Source organism: Podarcis gaigeae (assembly GCF_964106915.1).
Source record: "Podarcis gaigeae genome assembly, chromosome: 11".
In the NCBI taxonomy this organism is placed as follows: Eukaryota; Metazoa; Chordata; class Lepidosauria; order Squamata; family Lacertidae; genus Podarcis; species Podarcis gaigeae.
In genome coordinates, this window is record NC_139687.1 from 18476525 (window position 1) to 18498340 (window position 21816).

Below are 21816 nucleotides of genomic sequence, written 5' to 3' on the forward strand. Positions count from 1 at the left end.
ACTCCTGGGGTGCAAAGGACGGCCAGGGAGTTCTGGGGAGAGTTTTGAGGACCAGATAGAGAGTCTTATTTGACATCTGGAGTGAGGTCCTCCATCCCTAGTCCCATGGATTGTGGGAGACAGTGATGGAATGAACATTGAGATGTTGAAGAGAGATGGAGCAAATTGTAAAGTGAGTTGTGAACAACCTGGGAAGTAGAGAAACGGGTAGGACCTGCAGTCAGGACTGGCCCAAGACATTTTGGCTCCTGAGGTGAGCCACAACACTGCACACAAACTCGCTCAGGAAGAAGGAGTGAGTGGAGCTCTACATTGGGAACAACGGGAATAAAGATCGAGAATGGGGGCAGGGATTCAAATCAACCTTACCGGGACCTTAAGTGGGAACCAAAGGCCACCGTAAGGGGGGCTGCTCTGAATCATGTGTGGTGGATGCAGACCCCAGAGGGTAGCCCCTCTCCCTTTCTTCTCTAGGGGTGGGAAGAGACCAGCAGTGCCTCCTATATGCTGAGAGACCATTGTGGAGAAAGCACAGCAGGGGCTACTGAGGAGGAGGCAGATCTGGCATCCAATGAGCACGATGCAGCTGTAGGTGCCACCAGAGTAGTAAGCAATGCATTCCTTGGAGGCCACATGTCCTGCCCCTGTGGAACCTGCCACCCAAGGCAGTCACCTCACCTTGCCTCATGGGTTGGGCCAACCCTGCCTGAAGTTCTTTGGGGGAAGGGAACACACTTCCGAGATTCTCCATATCCTGCAAATAAGATGGGTGCCAGGACTGAACTTGAGTACTAGAGCCTCAAAGCTGACATTCAAATCTTGTCACAGGGATTGGAGGAAAGTGTGACCATTACCTAAGCTCCTTCATATTATGGAGACAAGACTGGATGGATGCCTGTAAACTCTAACATTAGAGTCAATACCTGAGAAACAAGATTGGAGATTTAGTCTTCAAAACACATGGAATGCCCACTTTTGAAGAAGCCTACCAAAGCTTTTATTGTCCTCATTTTGCTGCAGATAGGGCCTTTGAACGGAAACCTCCTTAGTAAAAAGAAGTATTCTTAAACATGATTTACTAACTCTTGGGTCTGAAAAGGCATAGCTACTTCATAACAGAGTGTGTCCGAGAAACAATGGTATTCACTGTGAAGTCTTAAGGCCATGGTCTGCTCTGAAGAACGCCGGAGATGTTGAACTCCCATCATCCTTATGGACCGCGTGGTCAATACCACTGCTGCAAAACACTGTTAGAAATGGCATGTCCATATTTCACCTACATAATCAATATTCAGTTAATTGTACACAGGTCATTTTTGGAACTTGATTCGACATAGTGCTATGATTCTTCATTGCTGAGACCTCTGACCTCTAGGTCAGAGAAGAGTCTTGTTCTTTAAAAACTTTGGCTTGAAAGGAGGAACATTTTATTTCGGTGTCTTCGGCTTACATGAGCGCTGGTGAACGATCAGCCTGTCTGGCAGGAAGGTGCGACCACAAATATTGCATGGAACTAACTGAGCCTGGGCACTTTGCCAGGCAGACTCGTTTAAAGCATCCAGATCATAGTAACCTTTGGCTGGAAAATTAAGAAGAGAAAATATCAGTTTTCATTCTGGAGAGCCATACTCCACTTGCATGGAAAATATTTTCAGGAAATACCTGTTGACTGAGCCTTTCAGTTTTAACTAAATCACAGTCCTTATGAGAGCGAAAACCCACCAAAACTCTGCTTATTGTCTCAGGGGTCAAATAAAGTTAACTACAAACTGAATCATCTTGCATGTACGGAGAAAGCATTTCAGCATGTGCTGTGTTACACATTCTTAACTAATTATTAACACATTTTCCTACACTTAAATATCAGTGAGTTTCACCACTTGGCCTTCTTACAAATGCTGCCTAATGAGCCAATGGGAACTGACCGAAGAGATGGAAGAGAAAAGCACAGAGTGTTCTATATACTTCATTATGCCCTCCCAGTGCTGTTCTTAGGGTCAGCAATCCAATTTTGCTTCATTTTTCAAAGCTGCTTTCACTGTAACTTCGAGGGGAGCTCACACAAAGACCCAGACAGGCAAAAATCTCAATTTAAGTCCATTTTCACCCCACCCCCTGTCGTCCAACTATTGCAGCTGGAGCAGTATCTGCAATTAAGGCAAGAGATTCGGGGCATTTCAAATGGGCTAATTTGCATCCAAACCCCTGCTTTCTCTTTTTGCCTTAAAATGGGTTTCAAGCCTCTTTTCACCAAGCTACAGTGGTGCCTCGCAAGACGAAATTAATCCGTTCCACGAGTCTCTTTGTCTTGCGGGTTTTTCGTCTTGCGAAGCATCCCTATTAGCGGCTTAGCAGCTATTAACGGCTTAGCGGCTTAGCGGCTTTAAGAAAAAGGAAACAAACTCGCAAGAACTCGCATGACGTTTTGTCTTGCGAAGCAAGCCCATAGGGAAATTCGTCTTGCGAAGCACCTCAAAAAACGGAAAACTCTTTCGTCTAGCGAGTTTTTCATCTTGCGAGGCATTCGTCTTGCGGGGCACCACTGTACCTCGAACTGAGGTTGTACAGCAACTGTATAAGTTCACACCAACAGCTTCCACACCTTACGGTATAATCCTCCTTGGCAGTGCATAGTGAAAAAATTATAGAGTTTTATTTGAAACAGAATAGTTTTCCTTTGCCAAAAGGTATGGTACTTTAGGGAGCAACCTGTGCTATTTTTCTAGAAAAAGAGGTGCCAGAACTCACTAAGAACACCTCCCTTGTTTTATTATAATGGCAACAGCGCCCACCTGAGAGGTGCCGGAACTGAGCTCCGGCTGGGGGGGAAAAAAGCCCTGGAAAGTTTTATCTATATTTTGCATGCAAGTGGCTGAGCCCAAATCTGTTTAAAACTAGTACTTTTAAAACACACACACACACATACACACACAAACGCGACTCCATTGTTTATATGACAAGTAAAAATACAGATTTTTCCATAAGAACCCCGAGAGCTGTAATGTGATTCACATTCAATGCTTCATATGAGAGTAAGCCTTAGATCTCTTAATGCGTCTGTTCCTAATATTCCTTTTCACCAACTGGAGTTCCTTTTTTGGCTGAAGCAAGTATTCTTCTCATTTGCAGGAAATGAATGTGTTCTCTATATACTCTGGAACATTCAGGGCCAAACTGCACATTACATTGCAGCCACATTAGCCTGACGGCTACTTCTCCATTGTAAATATATATATATACTTTGGGGGGGGGGAGTGCTTTATGATGGAGACGGGGAGGCTTAACCCTTTCTTTGCTGGTCACTTTCCTCCACTTTAAAAACTCTGTCCTCTGACGGGGGTTGATGGTAGTTGTAGCTGATACAGAGAACGGGCTCCCTGTGATCGTTGCAAAGCATTTTTAAAATAGCAACCAGTTTATATAAGGCAGTTCATAGAGTTTCAGGGTGATCCCAGCTAAGATGGAATCCTTGGAGAATCCCATAGTTGGCTTTTGATATGTAAGAGTGGATGGAATCTGCCACAGATTTTCACTTGTATTCAGAGGCCTTGCACATGATACAGTTGTAAAACCTGTCTAAGATTTTGTTACTTAGTTCTTCAAAGTTTCAGATACCTCTGAGGTTTTCATTGTTTTGGTGTTAATCACCGTAATCATGGAAAACTGGCTTACATTTTTAAGTATCATTTTGGTTTGTTCTGCTTTTCATTTAAAAAGGTATACCTGCTGTGGGAGAAGCACCCAATGAATGTACTGGTAGCGAAGGATGTTACAAATGTGCAGCCAGATGATTGACGGAGTGGCTTTCGAATAGTGTGGGGCAATGCAAATATTACAAAAACAGCTTGTGGCTTGGCAACGTTGTTCTGGCATCCCTGATCTATACGAAGGCTTGAAAGGCTGGAGCTGGATTCACATCAAAGAAGTGTTTCAGTTAAACGCGTTGCAAACTTTGTATGAGAAATTGGGTTGGCAAAAGCGGAACTCCCCAGCGCCATCTGGTGTCACAGAGTTAGAATGCATAAACAACGTGTATAAAGCGATTTCTTTTTGCCAATGTTGTTGTTGTTTAGTCGTTTAGTTGTGTCCGCTCTTCGTGACCCCATGGATCAGAACACGCCAGGCACTCCTGTCTTCCACTGCCTCCCGTGGTTTGGTCAAACTCATGCTGGTAGCTTCGAGAACACTGTCCAACCATCCTGTCCTCTGTCATCCCCTTTTCCTTGTGCCCTCAATCTTTCCCAACATCAGGGTCTTTTCCAGGGAGTCTTCTCTTCTCATGAGGTGCCCAAAGTATTGGAGTCTCAGCTTCACGATCTGTCCTTCCAGTGAGCACTCAGGGCTGCTTTCCTTAAGAATGGATAGGTTTGATCTTCTTGCAGTCCAATGTAGCTGAGTCCAACATCTAGTTATCTAGATATTCTTCTTTCACTTTTGGTAATAATAACTTTTATTAACTTTTCTGCTTTACAATTTCAAATAAACATTTTACAAACTTTAAAATATCCAATGACTTCCCTTCTTCTCTTTCTATGCTTCGTTTTACATATCTTGCATCCCTGCATATTTTACTATAACCATTAAAATCAATTGTCCACTATTACATCCATCAATAATTATATGCTCTGTTGAATTTATATTCTAGGTGTTCCTCTTCCAAATGCTAGAATAAGGAAAGTTGAAAACCATCCAGTTCTAAGCAGTGCTTTTTTCTGAAGGGTACACAATGGTACACAGCACTGTCACCATTTTGGGAGAGGGAGGAAGGAGGTGGAAGGGCTCTTGGACCCTTTCAGAGCATCACGCCTCCTTTCCTAAGATGGCCAAATGCTTTCTGAGTTTGAAGAAGGAGGCACAATGCTCTGACAGGGTCCCAGAGCCCTGCTGCCTCCTTCCCAAAGAGCTGGGCGGGCTTTGGGAAGGTAGCAGGAGGGCTCTCCAACCCCATTAGTGCATGGCATCTCATTCCCCAAGCCCGGGAAACATTTGCCCAGCTCAGTGAAGGAGGCATGATGCTCTGACAGTGTCATGTAGCCCTGCCACCTGCTTCCCAAACCTGGGCAGCAGAGGCCTCTTCACCTGGGCGGCAACGCTCAGCTCACTAGGAGTGTCTCCACCCCCATCGTTCAGCCCAGACACTGAGGTCCAGCTCCAAGGACCTTCTGGCGGTTCCCTCACTGCGAGAAGTGAAGCTACTGGGAACCAGGCAGAGGGCCTTCTCGGTAGTGGTGCCCGCCCTGTGGAACGCCTTCCCATTGGATGTCAAGGAGATAAAACAATTATCTGACTTTTAGAAGACACCTGAAGGCAACCTTGTTTAGGGAAGTTTTTAATGTTTGATGTTTTTATTGTGTTTTTAATATTCTGTATTTAATATTCTGTCGGGAGCCGCCCAGAGTGGCTGGAGAAACCCAGCCAGATGAGTGGGGTATAAATAATAAATTATTATTATTATTATTATTATTATTATTATTATTAGAGGTGGGTGGGTGAGGGAACATCAAGCAGCTAACCCATCCTCACTGCCCAGCCTTGATGTCAGGCCATGTCCCTCCCCCATGTTCTGGCCCATTTCCCTGCTTGCTGGTGAGTATCAGCACCTCCCCCCCCCCGAAAAAAGCAGTGCTTCTAAGAAGAGAAGAATAAGAGTTTGGATTTGATATCCCGCTTTATCACTACCCGAAGGAGTCTCAAAGCGGCTAACATTCTCCTTTCCCTTCCTCCCCCACAACAAACACTCTGTGAGGTGAGTGAGGCTAAAAGACTTCAGAGAAGTGTGACTGGCCCAAGGTCGCCCAGCAGCTGCATGTGGAGGAGCAGAGATGTGAACCCAGTTCACCAGATTACGAGACTACCACTCTTAACCACTACACCACACTGACTCTTTAAGCCTCTGGAAAGGCATTATTACCAGAAGGAGCAATTCCTACAACACACTGACATGTTTTTGAAGCTTACACCAATTCAATGTAAACCCTCTCCAGAGGTGATGTTATCAGCTACCTTTTCAAGGTCTGTGCTGGGCAGAGGTGTACTTAGGTAATTTTAGTTTCTAGACATAACTGTCTGGTGGCAGGGGGTGAGTGCTCTTTCGATGGCGATGTGGTTAAGCTCCCTTTAATCCGTTGCCTTAGCCAGTCCAGTTGTGTTTGGGGCCCCTTCTGAACAGATCCCAAACTTCTGCTCTCAAGTGCTTCCTGATGGCACCTCTATTGATGGAAGACCACGTGCCACAGAATTTGGTGGCTCCAAGCGTTATGCTAACATGTGAATGAGTATAATTAACAGGCCTTCGGCAATATAGGCCGGGATCCACCTCACAACCCCTGCCAGCAGAAGCACTGTGCAAGCTCATCCAGTTGCAGCATGGGGCTTCCCCACACATCCCCCCAAATTGGCTGCGGGCGGTGTTTTTGGGCAGCACCCCCAGAACAGCATGCAGTGGGAGGGGGAATCATTCCAGCCATAGGAGCCATCTCCAAGGGGCCAAGGTCTCTTTAGCTCCCCCTCAATAAAATATTGGGGGGGCTGGGCCTCCCCAAGGTTGATGGACATTGCTATTCAAATGGTGTGCACCCCTCCAAAAAATATTGACACCCCCTGATTCCAGATGGCAAGCTGATATGCAAACGCAGACAGAAACTTGTAATAGCGAGGCGCTGACTTCCACGCTATAAATCCCATTGATTTTGTTAAATGAGAGAAGACTTGAAACCAGGTAAATGGCATAGCTTTGATCGGTTAAAGTAAAAATTAATGTGCAAGGTTTTCACGGATGTTTATGCTGCCCTTTCTCCTGCTGTCTCTGTGTTTATCTTTCGAGATGGTAACTTACCTCCTATGGATACGACCTCTGGCTTCTTGGGTTCGGGTCGTCTTAAGTGTTTTGGCAGCTGATCATTCTCAATGTGCCATTTTTTCAGACATTGCGGTTCATGGATGCTTATGGATTGAGTTCCATACTCTCGGCCGCAAATGTAGCAAATAACGGTTGGGGGCCGCCGTATAAATGCAGGCTGTGGACAACAAGCTCAGTTAAAAGAAAGGCAATTGAGTTTAGAAAATCATTTAAAACCCAAGCAGTCTGTGCTGTTGGAAAGAATCCCGCTGACAAAGTGGAGGATGGAGATGCAGGGTGTTTATGCTTTATAACACATTTTAATAATGTGCCTGAAAAATATGGATTCGGTTGCGAATTCCTGGCAGAAAATTCACACCTGTTACTATATTTAGTTTTGAAGTGATTAATATTAAGAGCTTTCAAATGGGCTCTTTAGGAACAAATAGTCCTTTGAAATTTACTTTGGAGATGGCAGGCAAGCTTCAAGATAATGTTGGTAAGAAAGGGACTTAAGATCATAGCTTCTTCGGTTGTTGCAAAAAAACAAACAGAAAGGTGTAGCTTTTTTCTGAATAATGGTTTGCAGAGGGTGCTTGTTTAAGCAGTATGATAAATGACATACCATCCAACTTTCTCAAATAAAAAATGAGGATGTGTGTCTTCCGAGAGACTCATGTGACCTGTGCTGTGATCTCACGCCAGAAAAAAGTACTTTTTGTGGTGAGAGACCGCGGTGAATAAGCGTGGCACCCAAAATGGCCGCCATGATCTCACATGAAAAAACGGGGTGTCCCGTTTTCACCAGGGCACTTGGTGGGTATGATGAATGACTTCTACTAAGCTGGACCACGGTCTACCTAGACAAGTACCCACAATGGTGACTGGAAACAATTCTTGAGGGGCTTACGTATGTGATATTTCCTAGTGTAAGTATGAAAGAGCCTTTAGCTGAGATTTTGAGAGCCAATTTGGAATCTTATAAATGCAAGGCACGAGTTCTTCTTCTGCAGGAATCCCCAACCTTTAGGGGCCAGGGCAGAATGGAAAAACTGGAGAAAACTGAAGAAAATGTGATTGGCAGAAAATTTCCCTTACAGCAGAAGGAGAATAGGAGAGTTTATTCGTTACTCAGTCTCCATTCCGATAATTTGTATATGCTACTACAACAATAGAGGGACGCAAGTGGCGCTGTGGGTTAAACCACAGAGCCTAGGACTTGCCAATCAGAAGGTCGGTAGTTTGAATCCCCGCGACGGGGTGAGCTACTGTTGCTCAGTCCCTGCTCCTGCCAACCTAGCAGTTCAAAAGCACGTCAAAGTGCAAGTAGATAAATAGGTACCGCTACAGCGGGAAGGTAACCGGCGTTTCCGTGTGCTGCTCTGGTTCACCAGAAGCAGCTTAGTCATGCTGGCCACATGACCCGGAAGCTGTACACCGGCTCCCTCGGCCAATAAAGTGAGATGAGCACCGCAACCCCAGAGTCGGTCACGACTGGAGCTAATGGTCAGGGGTCCCTTTACCTTTACTACCCCAATAAGGCATGGCTCCATTGGCAGCACCTGGAGTTGGCATTGCTGTCAGACATTGGCATCCTCCAAGGTGCCCCACTGCCAAGCCCCAGAACTTCCAGGCCCCAGTCTTCCTCTTGCTATTGCTGTCCGCACCCCCTGATTCCTGTCACTTCCGGCAGAGACAAAGAGGAAAGAGATGGAACAATACGATACATGACCTGAAATAAAGATTTGCCGTTGACGGCTGAATCTCTCCCCCCCCCCCCTCTGGCTTTGCATGTTATACCACAATTTCCTCGCCTTTCTTTGACACACAGAAGCAAACATAATTCAACTTGCCTCCCACTGTAACCAGGCCAAGCATGCCCTTAAAACTGTTGGACATATTGGATGGAATGACCACAAAAGCTATTGTTATGAGATTTTTTTTGGGGGGGTTGTTAGGCTGTATGCCTGGGTGCCTTCTAATTCCTGCATCCAGCATGGATTCAGTTCCTGGAATAGATGGACTATTGGCATAAGTATGGGTCGTTGAGGTAACAAAGGAAGTGGCTCTGTGCCAGAGGACACAGGGGTATGACCCCCCTCCCTCAACTGTCTGTTCGTTAGAAAGACAAAGAGTTGGGAGCTGAGTGATGTGAGCTAGAAGCTGGAAGGAAGGAGCAGGCTGCAAAGCCAAGGAGCAAGAGCCATGCCTGATTTCTGTTGGAATCCAAGGCCCTCTTGATGTGTTAATGCTGTGAATCCCTCCATCATAGGCTCAGGTAGTATATATGAGTAAATAAACCATATATCATAGAGACACCACAGTCTCCATTGTCCCTCATTCCAAAGGACCGGGGTGGTGTGCAACACTGTTTTTCTCCTGCTGAAAAGTTTTTACAATGAAATAATGCTGGAAATTGGGATGCGGGTGGCTCTGTGGATTAAACCACAGCGAATGCACATCAAAATACAAGTAGATAAATAGGTACTGCTCTGGCGAGAAGGTAAACGGTGTTTCCGTGCGCTGCTCTGGTTTGCCAGAAGCGGCTTAGTCATGCTGGGCACATGACCCGGAAACTGTACGCCGGCTCCCTCGGCCGATAAAGCGAGATGAGCGCCGCAACCCCAGAGTCGGTCACATGTGGACCTAATGGTCAGGGTCCCTTTAACTTTACCTAATGCTGGAAATTAAGTGCAGAGATAAGGATAGGAAGCACAGAGGGTTCAAAACTCTGTCCCACCCCCACTCCTCATATTTCAGGAAAACATGGATCCAGTGGCTCAGCTTCTAATGACAGCATAGGACAGACTTTGTCATCCTTTGCCCTCCAGATGTTTTGGCCAACAAGTGGCCATTGGGAGTTGTAGTCCAAAACATCTGGAAGGCACCAAGTTGGCAAAGACTGAAGTAGAAAAAGATTTGGACCTTTGGTTCTGTGCAGTGACAGAGAAAAGACGGCAGGCCAAAATATGCTTTTATTTTGGAAACAGACATAGAACAGGGAAAAGACAGCAGATGGCAGCACCAGATAGTCAAGATACAACCAATGAAATTTCAGAATGAATTTTTTACCATATATTGACAAAGAGAGCAATGAAAAGACATCAAAAGCATGCAATTGTGATTTACGCAGGAAATGGAGACATATGCCCTACAAAATAACTGTGCCCCCTTTCTTTGCAGCGGGGAACTAGATTTTGAGACTATCTGTGGAAGGGTTGTTTACATTTCCATTGCAGCAGTAAGCCGGATTTGAGAACAGGGCTATCAAAACTGACCAGCACAGCCAAAGTCTATGAGGCTTAGGCTGTTTACTGAAGATATAATCAGGCTTAGTTAATCCAAATGAGCCCATTCATTCCATTACCAAATGGATTACAAAATAACAACTTTGGCCTAACAAACCCATTACAGGCAAACTGGCTTGACTCTACAATTCAAGAAACACTTGGTGAGGGAATCAGAAGAAAATGAGGTCTAGCATAACAATGCAATGGGACAAATTTATTGTCCTGCTATGGGCACTGTGCCCTGCTTAATTGAGGGGAACAGCAATGATTATTCTTATGACCAGACCTTTTAGAGAGTCCTTCAGAACAAGCGTTCCAAATACATTGTGGAAGTTATGGTCTGCCATCTCTTCAGTCCTGCTCTTTATGGGATGGAAATGTGTATGTGCGAAGACATACCCAATGTTTTCTGTTCAACTCAAACCAGGATCTTCACTAGCCCCAATTCCCTTCCATCTTTATGCTATCACTATCTTTCCCTTCTAATTTTTTGTCCCCTTCAGTCCAACTTTGTAGAGGAAGGCCAACGGCAGTTTCCACTGACCTGTTTTCACGCCTATCAATCTTATACCTCCATAGATGAATAGAGCGTGTTCTTCAACAACTTGGCTAAGTATGGCTCAAGAGAGCTTGGTTGTAAGTGTCTTTCCCTTTCTCCAGCATTCTATACTACAAATGCAAACTTGATTGACACACAAAGGAAGCTATTGGTTTTTGAGGGCATACCAAGTTCCTTCGCAGCACAACAATTCCCTGAATCCTCTAATGGGAAGCCGTAACATTTAAACTGGTTTGAAGTTGGTTCGGATTTATAATATAGCTGTGCCACCTTCCCAAATGTTTTGTCTGGCTGAATTCAATGAAGATGCTAATCCCATGAGAAGTTTCAGAGAAAAGAAACAAAGGAAATGCAAGTATTGCAAGAAAATGCCAAGGGAGACAAATTCTTATTGTCATACGCCATAATTCAATAGTATGCCTACAGTGAAATACTTCAGTAAGTCTTTTGTTTAGGATCCCAAAAGCCCTCAAACTCCTTTTTAAACCTGCCACACTTTAAAAAGCTAACATTAAAAAATAGTTATTATAAACAAATAAATTAAACAACTATATGCTAGGATGTTGCTACTACATGAACTTTATATGAACGCATGCACCAAGATGGGTGGGTGGGTGGAAGAAACGGACTCTGAATGTAGTTCTGTGCCCTCATCTGGTTGACGATTGCCCCCTAATTACATAAAGAATTGCCAGTAATTAATAGATAGCTGTGAATTCTCTGTAGATTCTTGGGCCATTTTTGGGGGGAAGGTTACAGCAATTAAAAATGGGGGAGTTGGTTAATTTCTGAATCCAGTTTTCTTCTTCGTCACTTTCAGATTTAAAATTATAGGATATCGTATTACTCAGATTACTTTTTTTGCTTTTTCTTTGTCTTCCATATTCCTTCCCATTTCTCCTTTCATATAGAATTGACCTTTTTTGTTATAAAAGTGGCTAATAACCACAAAGAGAAGACCAGGAATATATGAAACATAACAATACATCATGAATTGTTGCTACGGAGAACATGGCCAGAGTTTAGTCCTCTCTGCCTTGGCTCACGACAAGAAGAATTACAACTTCTTTCTGACTAGAAAGCCAAGCAACAAATGATGTTGAGGTACCTTCTTGAATTCACTCAGCAGTGTCCTTCATGTAATGTCCATTTGTACACTATTTGTGTACAAATGAGTAACTCCCACAAAAGTATCTAATGCTGTTCGACTTTGCACATGTTAATTCAACCTCAGAGAGATGCAAAGTAAAAACCTGTACTCCAAGGGGATGGATTCTTTGAATTTATAGCACTTAGCAGATGCTCACAGCCTTTTTATTCATATCGGCTGCTTGACAAATATATTTTATCCCCCGAATTCCCATAAATAAATCACAATTAGAGGGCAAGCTGAGGTGAAGGATTCCTTGCAAACTCCGTAGGACAAGAACTGCAAGCATCTGCCCACATCCATTAAACCAACATTCAGAATATATGAAAAGGATTTCATGGGTCCTTTCACAAGCAGAATTATATGTTGGTATGGCTCTAAGTGCTTTTTTGTTTTAATTATGGTTTCTACATGAGTTTCAGTGGAAAATCTGTGCCATCTGCTTGCCTATATTTGTGCTGTGTCGCAAACTTGAGTTAAGCCACCAACCTTAAACTTGAACATCGTTCCGTCGTTATCTATAGCATTTTAGAAACCAAAAATGTCTAATATGGTTTATATAAACACTGAACTTCATGTTAATTAAATCACTGCTACCATCACTACAAAAACCATGGTTGTGATGTTTTTCTTATACAAGCAATGTGCTTACTATGAAATCTGCATTTCTGCTAACTTATTCAGAACATGGAAAGTGACCCTGGCATCACCTTAGGCTTGTTTAAGGCTACTCACTCATTTATAGTCCCTGAAATGATCTCCTAGCTTGATTGAAGTCAATAGTGAAGGTTTTACCATTAACTTCAACGGCACTGGAATGCCAAGGTGGAATTTGCACAGGAAACAATTTTGCTTTTTTCGTAGGTGTGATGCCTTCTAATTTACCTTGTCTGAGGTGGAAGATGCAGGCCCAGTGGATCTATGTGATTTAGAGGAGCTGTAGTTTGAAGGACCTGAACTGGCTTTGGGTTTACAACTCTTTTGGTGTACAGCAAGACGATCTGGAAGAAAAGTACGGCCACAGTGTTCACAGGGTAGGAGCTTGTAATTTTGAGCAGCTGCTGTGTTTTCAGCCATCGTACCGAGAGATTCTCCAGGAAGAGCCTGAGGTTTAACGGGCTGTGGTCTTCTGAGATGTTTGGGCAGCTTATCGTTTTCTATCTGCCACTTCTCCAGGCATTTTGGCTCGTGGATAGGAAGAGATTGTGACCCAAACTCTTTGCCACAGATATGGCAGATCCTGAAGCCAGGTCTTCTCGGGGGAATGACGGGCCGATCCCACTGATCCTGAGACATGCCCCCAGTACTTGATCGTTTTGATACCACCACAGTCCCCGGCCTCTTCTTCCCAGCACTTGTTTTAAGGGTAGAATTTAAACCCACTCCTGACAAGAGCATGGAAGGATCTGAAACAGTGGATTTTGAAGCCTGTCTTAAAGACGAGCTGGTGGAGATATTAGCAAGGACTTTTCCAGCATTGGGCAGTGTTTTATTGTGTTTGCTCAGAGTCTTTTTCATTAAAGCCGTTTCCATGAAGTCAACAATGTTCCATTAACAGGATGTCTGGATTTATGTAGTGTTTCTTGTTTGGACTTTGTGGTTGTCTTTTGGTTGACCTGTTGTTCCTTTAAAAACAATGAAGCTCTCTGGGATAAAGAGGTACAAGATCCTAAAACAGAGGGCAGCTGTGATAGATCTGAGCACATTTACAATGTTCTAACACTCCCAGCAATGTTGCCTTTTTGTGGTGTTTTTTCTGTTTTACTATTTTTTTAGTGTCTATTTTTTTAAATCCTGGAAAAAAATAGGAGGAATATGTATGTAAAAACACGGTAAGTTGTAAGCAGATGTTTAATTGTTTTAAAACATTTTTTTTTAAGAGAGAGAGAGAGAGAGTAAAATAACTAGTGTAGCCAAATGCAATATTTTTATGTTGAGCATTTCTGCATATATAACATTTCAGCTGCAATCTGTACACACTTACCTGGGAGTAAGCCCCACTCACCACTGTGGGGCTTACTTCTGAGTAAGCATGTATAGGTTTGTGCTTTTGCGTGGTTTTTGTCGGTCACCTCACTGTCATTCTTCCAAACATTTTTTTTTATTCTGCATTCATAGCAATAACTATTGGTGTTGCCACATTGTACAGCCTCGTGTGTTACATTAAGTTGATTCTGTACAAGACAAAAGAAATAAAACACCTGTAATAATAAGACCAAGTAAATCCTGTCCATAACACTGAGAAGGCACAGTAGCTACTAAAACATTTGTCTGTTGCATTTGCCTGAATTCATAAGTCAGACCCTCCAAGTGACAGTCCTGGATTTACAGAAGCCATCCTGGTTTCTTATTTGATCTCGGAAAGTCCTGCTTCCCTTGTCATCTTATAATAGCAATGGCACCCACTTGAGAGGTGCCAGAACTGAGTTCTGGCGAGTTCCAGCTGCAAAAAAGGCCCTGGATGTCCTGTTTTCATCAGAGAAATGTTGGAGGCTATGGAGTTATGTGACTCCCAAGCCGAGGAGATAAGTAACTATACAACTTTTAGAAGACATCTGAAGGCCACCCTGTACAGGGAAGTTTTTTTAAATGTTTAATGTTTTATTACGCATTTATATATGTTTGAAGCCACCCAGAGTGGCAACCCAGTCAGATGGGTGGGGTATAAATAAATAACAAATATTATTATTGTTGTTGTTATGGAACAGGACATCCCTATTCTCATTGGAGAAATGTTGGAGGATACGTAAACCATATAACCGGGAAGTTGTTTCAACTAACAGTCAAAACATTACACACACACACACATATATATACGTATAATATTTCCTTCTCATATGTACAGTGGTACCTCGGGTTCATACGCTTCAGGTTACATACACTTCAGGTTATAGACTACACTAACCCAGAAATAATGCTTCAGGTTAAGAACTTTGCTTCAGGATGAGAATAAAAATCGTGCTCCGACAGCGCGGCGGCAGTGGGAGGCCCCATTAGCTAAAGTGGTGCTTCAGGTTAAGAACAGTTTTAGGTTAAGAACAGACCTCCAGAAAGAATTCAGTTCTTAACCCGAGGTACCACTGTATATGTCTTTTTGAAGAGTTGATCTCCTGGAATTGTTGTTACAAATTGATACATCGGTGTTCCTTAATTGCAATGTTTTCCTGTCATGGAAGACATTGCTAGTTCCTATGATGTTCCCCACAGCAATTCCATTGATGGAACGCTGCTAGCTAGAATGTGTGGCTTAAGTATTTTCCAGTGGGTTGCCATTTGCAGTATCGTTAGGAAGCGAATGATATGTTTAAAGCATTTGCATATCGTGGCGAACTATCCTTCTTGCCCTCGACGGCTGCTGTAGTAGTTGTAATAACGGTAAAATAATAAAAGTGGTTCAGTAAGTAGTAATGCAACTTGAATGTGCCCCAAACTTTTTTTAGGAGGCCCCAGATAATTGTGAGCAAGTGAAACCTTTTTCAAGTCACGGAGAAAGAAAAGGCAAAGCTTACTAGAGGGTCATGGGAAAGGAGTATCTCGGAACATTACCTGTGTATCACCCAGCTAAGGCTTTATTCACCAGTCCATTTTCCATGGATAGATGTGTATCATGGATGATCAAGCTGTTCCCCTTTACAATAATTTCAAGCAGTAATGCAGGCTCTGGGGTAAAGAATGTTGAATGAGTCAAGCAATGAATCAGTCAAGAAGAGAAACCATAAACAACCTGTTAACAATATAGCCTCTTGTTGGACTTCCAGGATCTCTGCTGGATACGTTTCATAATAGATTTATGCTTTATTTGGGGGATTACACCATTTGGTCTCTTTTCCTTTCTGCCAAGTTGGAAATGTCCTGTAAGTTCACATCCGTAAATCTGAAACCCTCCATCATGTTTCCCGTCGACTAGAAAGAGTATAAGGTTTTTAAAAGTAAATTAACTTTTCTCTATAAAAGGCATGACAAAGTGTAGCTTTCTTTCTGAACGCGAAGACAAAAGCGAGCGGTAGCCAAATATGGGTCATCATTCTTCTTTTGGACAATGCTTAAGCCATCAGCAGTCCTCCACAATGGCCTTAATTCATAAACCATGTGCTTTTAATGAAAATAAATTTCAATGTAATGGACTATCTGGATCCAAATAAGACAATGCATAGAAATACAGAAGCTCATCTAGATGCTGCCAGAAGGCGCTACTTCATATGTAATATCTCACAACCGAAGAGCAACTAATCCAAATTTAGTTCATCTACATTTCAAAAAAAATATTCTATGAGGAAGAGCTCTCCTGTGGTTTAAATTTCCATTAATCTTTTCAAAGTCTCTCACAATATGGTTCTCACTAATCTCCAAGAGTAGCCTTTTCTCTAAGCAGTAATCCTAATGGTTCGGTCAAGTGCTTAGGGGCGAGAGGAAATATGACAGTCGGCTAAAATGTATAGATTTCATGTGAGGGAAAACACCACAGGAAAAGGATTCTTTTGTTTGCTTCATGGATGTCTTTGGATATAAAACTCATGTACATACACATGAGGGCTCTTTAGTTTTTTTTCTCCATTGATCTGTAAAAAAATTATCTGTAAAGAAGAGGTTCTCTCTTCCCCCATCTCTCAGGATCCCACCAGGTATAACCAGGTATAAATGCTTCACAGAAATCCATCTGTCAGTCCTGAGTCCTTTTAACACTGATTTGGGTTGAAAGAAACGTCGTCGTGCCCGCTAGGTAATTAGATCAGCCACAGTGCCGCAATCCATTTTGATTTCTATTCAATAGGAATTTTGTTAGGGAAAGCCCCTTGAAAAGAATACAGGCAACCCCCTACTTGTGCGCGACTGTGTAAATGCATGGCGCTGGGAAATAATTACCGTATTTTTTGCTCTATAAGACTCACTTTTTCCCTCCTAAAAAGCAAGGGAAAACGTGTGTGCATCTTATGGAGCGAATGCAGGCTGCGCAGCTATCCCAGAAGCCAGAACAGCAAGAGGGATTGCTGTTTTCACTGCGCAGCGATCCCTCTTGTTCTGGCTTCTGAGATTCAGAATATTTTTTTTCTTGTTTTCCTCCTCCAAAAACTAGGTGCGTCTTATGGTCTGGTGCGTCTAATAGAGCGAAAAATACAGTACATTCATATCAGGAAATGGTGAGAGAGAGCTGGAGGGTCCTCATGCATAGCTGTCAACGTTTCCCTTTTTTAAAGGGAAAGTCCCTTATTCTGAATAGGATTTCCCTTAAAAAAGGGGGAAAGTTGACAGCTATGTCCTCATGACGTGTGGGGAGACCCTCCACAGAGCCGAAAGAGGGCTTCAATGAGAGCAGAGAAGAGACTGGTGATACAGCGGGGCTTTGTTTAGGCTGCTCAGCCTCCATGTCTAACAGCACTGTAAAAGTAAAAAAGTAAAGGACCCCTGGATGGTTAAGTCCAGTCAAAAGCGACTATGGGGTTGCAGCACTCATCTCGCTTTCAGGCCGAGGGAGCTGGCATTTGTCCACAGACAGCTTTCCAGGTCATGTGGCCAGCATGATTAAACTGATTCTGGTGCAACAGGACACCGTGACGGAAACCAGAGTGCACAGAAACGCTGTTTACCTTCCTGCTGCAGGTGTACCTATTTATTTACTTGCACTGGTGTGCTTTCAAACTGCTAGGTTGGCAGGAGGTGGGACAGAGCAATGGGAGCTCAGCATGTTGCGGGGATTCGAACCGCCGACCTTCCAATTGGCAAGCCCAAGATGCTCAGTGGTTTAGACCACAGCACCATTGTAGTACAGCAGTAACAGCATTCCTGCACTTCCTCCAGCCTCCTGCCAGCCCCAGAGCTTCAATTCCAGTTGTGGATATTTTAGTTGCAGTATTTTTTATCTGGAGTGGAGTGAGAGGAGCAGAGAGATCATTTAACGGCTCTTTAGAGGGTGCTCCCTACTTTTGCAAATTTCACTTATGTGCGTGTGGCACCAGAACGTAATCCCTGTCTAAGTGGGGATTCACTTTATCTGCCTTCAGACTGAAGAATGGAAGAACAACCAAGTTCTTAAAGTATTTTAGGAGTATCATGATATATCAGATATATATGATATAAAAAAGCAGAGACATCACCTTGCCAACAAAGGTCTGTATAGTTAAAGCCATGGTTTTCCCAGTAGTGATGTATGGAAGTGAGAGCTGGACCATCAAGAAGGCTGATCGCCGAAGAATTGATGCTTTTGAATTATGGTGCTGGAGGAGACTCTTGAGAGTCCCATGGACTGCAAGAAGATCAAACCTCTCCATTCTGAAGGAAATCAACCCTGAGTGCTCACTGGAAGGACAGATCGTGAAGCTGAGGCTCCAATGCTTTGGCCACCTCATGAGAAGAGAAGACTCCCTGGAAAAGACCCTGATTTTGGGAAAGATGGAGGGCACAAGGAGAAGGGGACGACAGAGGACGAGATGGTTGGACAGTGTTCTCGAAGCTACAAACATGAGTCTGACCAAACTGCGGGAGGCAGTGGAAGACAGGAGTGCCTGGCGTGCTCTGGTCCATGGGGTCACGAAGAGTCAGACACAACTAAACGACTAAACAACAACAACAACATGATATATCATTGCACAGAAGCACCTACAAACAAACAAACAAACAAACAAACAAACAAAACTCCTTCAGCTTTAACTGTGAAAAATTTGTATTGCTGCCATTAGATTCCTTCCTTTTGTTTTTGGAAATTTATTGGTTTCTTGCTGCTTATCGGCAGATACATCAATATGATTTCACAAGCTTCAGAGGTCCAGATTTTCCACACTGGCAAACAATCAAACAAACATTGGCCAGTACCTCTCCTCTCTGGAAAAATATGCAGTATAACTTCATTTTTGCTGCTTTGATTTTTCAGATCATGAGAAGTAGCTAAAGATACAAAAAGGCCTTGCTGAAAGGGCTCTGATTATTTTAATCATTTCCTGCGGGTTGCTGAGGAAGACTTAAATCTCTGTTTAGACCCATCAAAATAACTACAGTCCTACCTTGGTTTTTGAACAGCTTAGTTTTCAAAGGTTTTGGCTCCTGAACGCCGCAACCCTGGAAGTGAGTGCTCTGGTTTTTTAACGTTCTCTTGGAAGCCAAACGTCCGATGGGGCTTCCGCAGCTTCAGATTGGCTGCAGGAGCTTCCTGCAGCCAATCAGAAGCCACACTTTGGTTTTCAAACGTTTTGGAAGTCGAATGGACTTCCAGAACAGATTCCATTTGACTTTCAAAGTTCAACTGTATATTGTTCTTTTATACATGCTGTTAAATTTTGTTTTTAAGCAGTGTTTAGAAAAAGAAAAAAGGACAAGTGTGACACTATTGGCCATTGTCAGAATTCACTTGGAAGTTCCATAAAGGAAGGAATGCTAGGGTGAGGGGATGGCTCAAAGGGATATTGTGTTTCTTCTACGGCAGAGTAGGGATTCGTGGATCACATGAATTGCCGGTGTTCTCTATATTTTGGTCTTTTTAATGTTTGATGCCTTCTGGTGGTTTCCTCACTGTGAGAAGTGAGGTTACAGGGAACCAGGCAGAGGGCCTTCTTGGTGGTGGTGCTCGCCCTGTGGAACGCCCTCCCATCAGATGTCAAGGAAATAAACAACTATCTGAATTTTAGAAGACATCTGGAGGCAGCCCCGTTTAGGGAAGTTTTTATTGTTTGATGTTTTATCGTGTTTTTAATATTTGGTTGGGAGCGCCCAGAGTGGCTGGGGAATCCCAGCCAGATGGGCGGGGTATAAATAAATCATTATCATTATCATTATCATTATCATTATCATGCTTTTGTATTTCTTGGAAGCCACCCAGAGTGGCTGGGGCAACTGAATCAGATGTGCAGGGCACAACAACAACAATGATGATAACAACAACAACCACAACAACAACAACAACCACCTCTGTGAATACATCTAAAGGTCTAACCATCCATGTTACATGCCTTTTACTTCATGGAGGTCGAGTCTCCTGAAATGTTTCTTGTTTTTATGGGGTTTCTGAATTTGATCATGTGTGGTGCAGAGATATCTTCAGTCATCCCCACTAAGCCTTGACAGTTTCACTGCGGGCAACTTCTACTTTGCTCCTAATTTTCATCACTGCAAAAGGGCCCTTGTTTCCTGTCTTGCAGTTCCTCACATAGCAGCACCTCATTAAAATCTGAGGTTTTAGAGAGAAGTATATCATAGTTCCATCTGCTGCGACTTTCATTAAGGGATGCAACCAAGATTGTGCATGGTATATTAAATGAAAATCCGTATTTGCCAAAAATAAACAACTTCATCTGGTTGGAAGCCAAACTGTTCTTCTTCAGACTACAAACACAAAGACTTAATTGCTAAATATCTAATGAAGAAATGGTGCGTGTGTGTTGGATCTGCTTGCTGTGTACACTGTAAATAATCATTTAAGAAGTCCTCTTAATAATTTCCAAATATTCACAGCAATATGAAAGGAAACAAATATACACACTGTAAATAATCATTTAACTAGTCTTCTTAGTAATCTCAGAATATGTTATGCATGGCAGTATAAAATGAAACAAATAATAGGGAAAAATTACCATGATGTTCAAATACATGGTGTCTGACTTTTCTAAGAAAATGTGTCCCTGGAAATCGTTACAGTTACATCCAGTGGCCAGAATTGTCAGAGTTCGCTTTCAAAAAGCTTAGTTCTAATTCTGATTATTATGAACACTGTGAACATGGTGAAACATTTGTTTATCAGCTTATATTTTCATGTCATTCGAATGTGATCGTATTATAACTTTTCTCCATTGAAAAGGCAATGGTATGTTTCAGGTTACATAGTGCTCAAAAATGAAGTGCTGTATTTTGCACTAGCTTAATATGATTAGGATTACACTTAAAAATAATTAGTAGAACTCTTTATTTTTTCTGTTTGTTACATCTGGCACTGAAAGTTACTAGGAGCCAGTGCTGCTTCCTCTGGCGTGGCAAAGTGAATTATTATTATTATTATTATTATTATTATTATTATTATTATTATTCCCTTTTGATCATTAATAAAACATGAAAGCCCTCTATTTTCCTATATTACTTCATGAGATAGATACCAGTGATCCTATTAAAATACCAGGAATCTCAAATTTGCAATTTAATTTATTGCAATGGAGTAAACCTTTCACTAGTTGCAAGCTGCTTAGAGATTATTATTTTTATAATCAAGCATTATATACATATTGGTCAAATAAAATAAATCCTATGCTATGAACATGCTATACCTATTAAAAGAGGTTCATTGGGATCAATAGCTCAACCTCATCCAAAACAGGGATATGTTTTATTGAGCTGACCTCCCGGTAGTTACATTTCTTCTCTTTGTTCCTTGTTCTTACCTTAAAATCTCAGTACTTAAACTCCCACATAATGATTCCTTTGTGCACACCGAGGAATAAGCAGAAACAAAGCATTAGGTCTTAGCATATCCTTTCTTATTTAAGAAATTAGTACGTTAGCATCTTGCGTTGCTACAGAAATGGCAAGTTCTCTTTTGTCACTGACCCGTTGCCTAGCTACATATCAACAAAAGTGAATTCACAGTGCTCCTGCGAAGCTGATTGGTCAACTGCATTGTTTGGGAGATGTGGGAGACAGGTGTATGCGGGAACAATATTTAGAAGTGAACGTAGAAATTTTCCTAAAGTTCATCATGGGGAAACGTGATGGTTTGAATGAAAATTCCCTTTCTCCTGCTCCAACTGCTGCGGAATTATTGAAATGGACTGTGTTGCAGAGAGAAGGAGCAGAGGAACTTCATTCAGAACTTCAGGCTTGCTATTAACACACACCTAACATGTAGAATTCATTTAGAAAATATGTGGATATATTACAGCACAATGAGAAGGATGGGAAGGATTGTGTCGATGAACACTTTTATTGTGTAAATAATGTTGTCTTGTCTTTTCTTTTCCTCTTTTGATTTTTTTCTTTGTATCTTTGTTATTTCTTTATTTTTTTC

At 42.5% G+C, this 21816-nt stretch overlaps 1 protein-coding gene across 4 annotated transcripts; it reads right to left on the reverse strand.

Moving 5' to 3' along the window:
* Positions 1–973: 973 nt before the first annotated feature.
* ZNF475 (zinc finger protein 475) lies at positions 974–21358 on the reverse strand. 4 transcript variants are annotated; one of them, XM_083702430.1, is made up of 6 exons: positions 21194–21358; positions 15384–15497; positions 13822–14011; positions 12723–13631; positions 6836–7016; positions 974–1579 (listed from the first exon to the last, which is right to left on the reverse strand). In XM_083702430.1, exons 4-6 carry the CDS (start codon positions 13368–13370, stop codon positions 1428–1430), a joined length of 981 nt encoding a protein of 326 aa, XP_083558556.1. In that variant the 5' UTR covers positions 13371–13631; positions 13822–14011; positions 15384–15497; positions 21194–21358; the 3' UTR covers positions 974–1427. The 4 variants fall into 4 exon arrangements, with proteins under 4 accessions (XP_083558556.1, XP_083558557.1, XP_083558555.1 ...); XM_083702431.1 differs by lacking the exon at positions 15384–15497; XM_083702429.1 differs by lacking the exon at positions 13822–14011.
* Between the last annotated feature and the right edge of the window lie 458 nt (positions 21359–21816).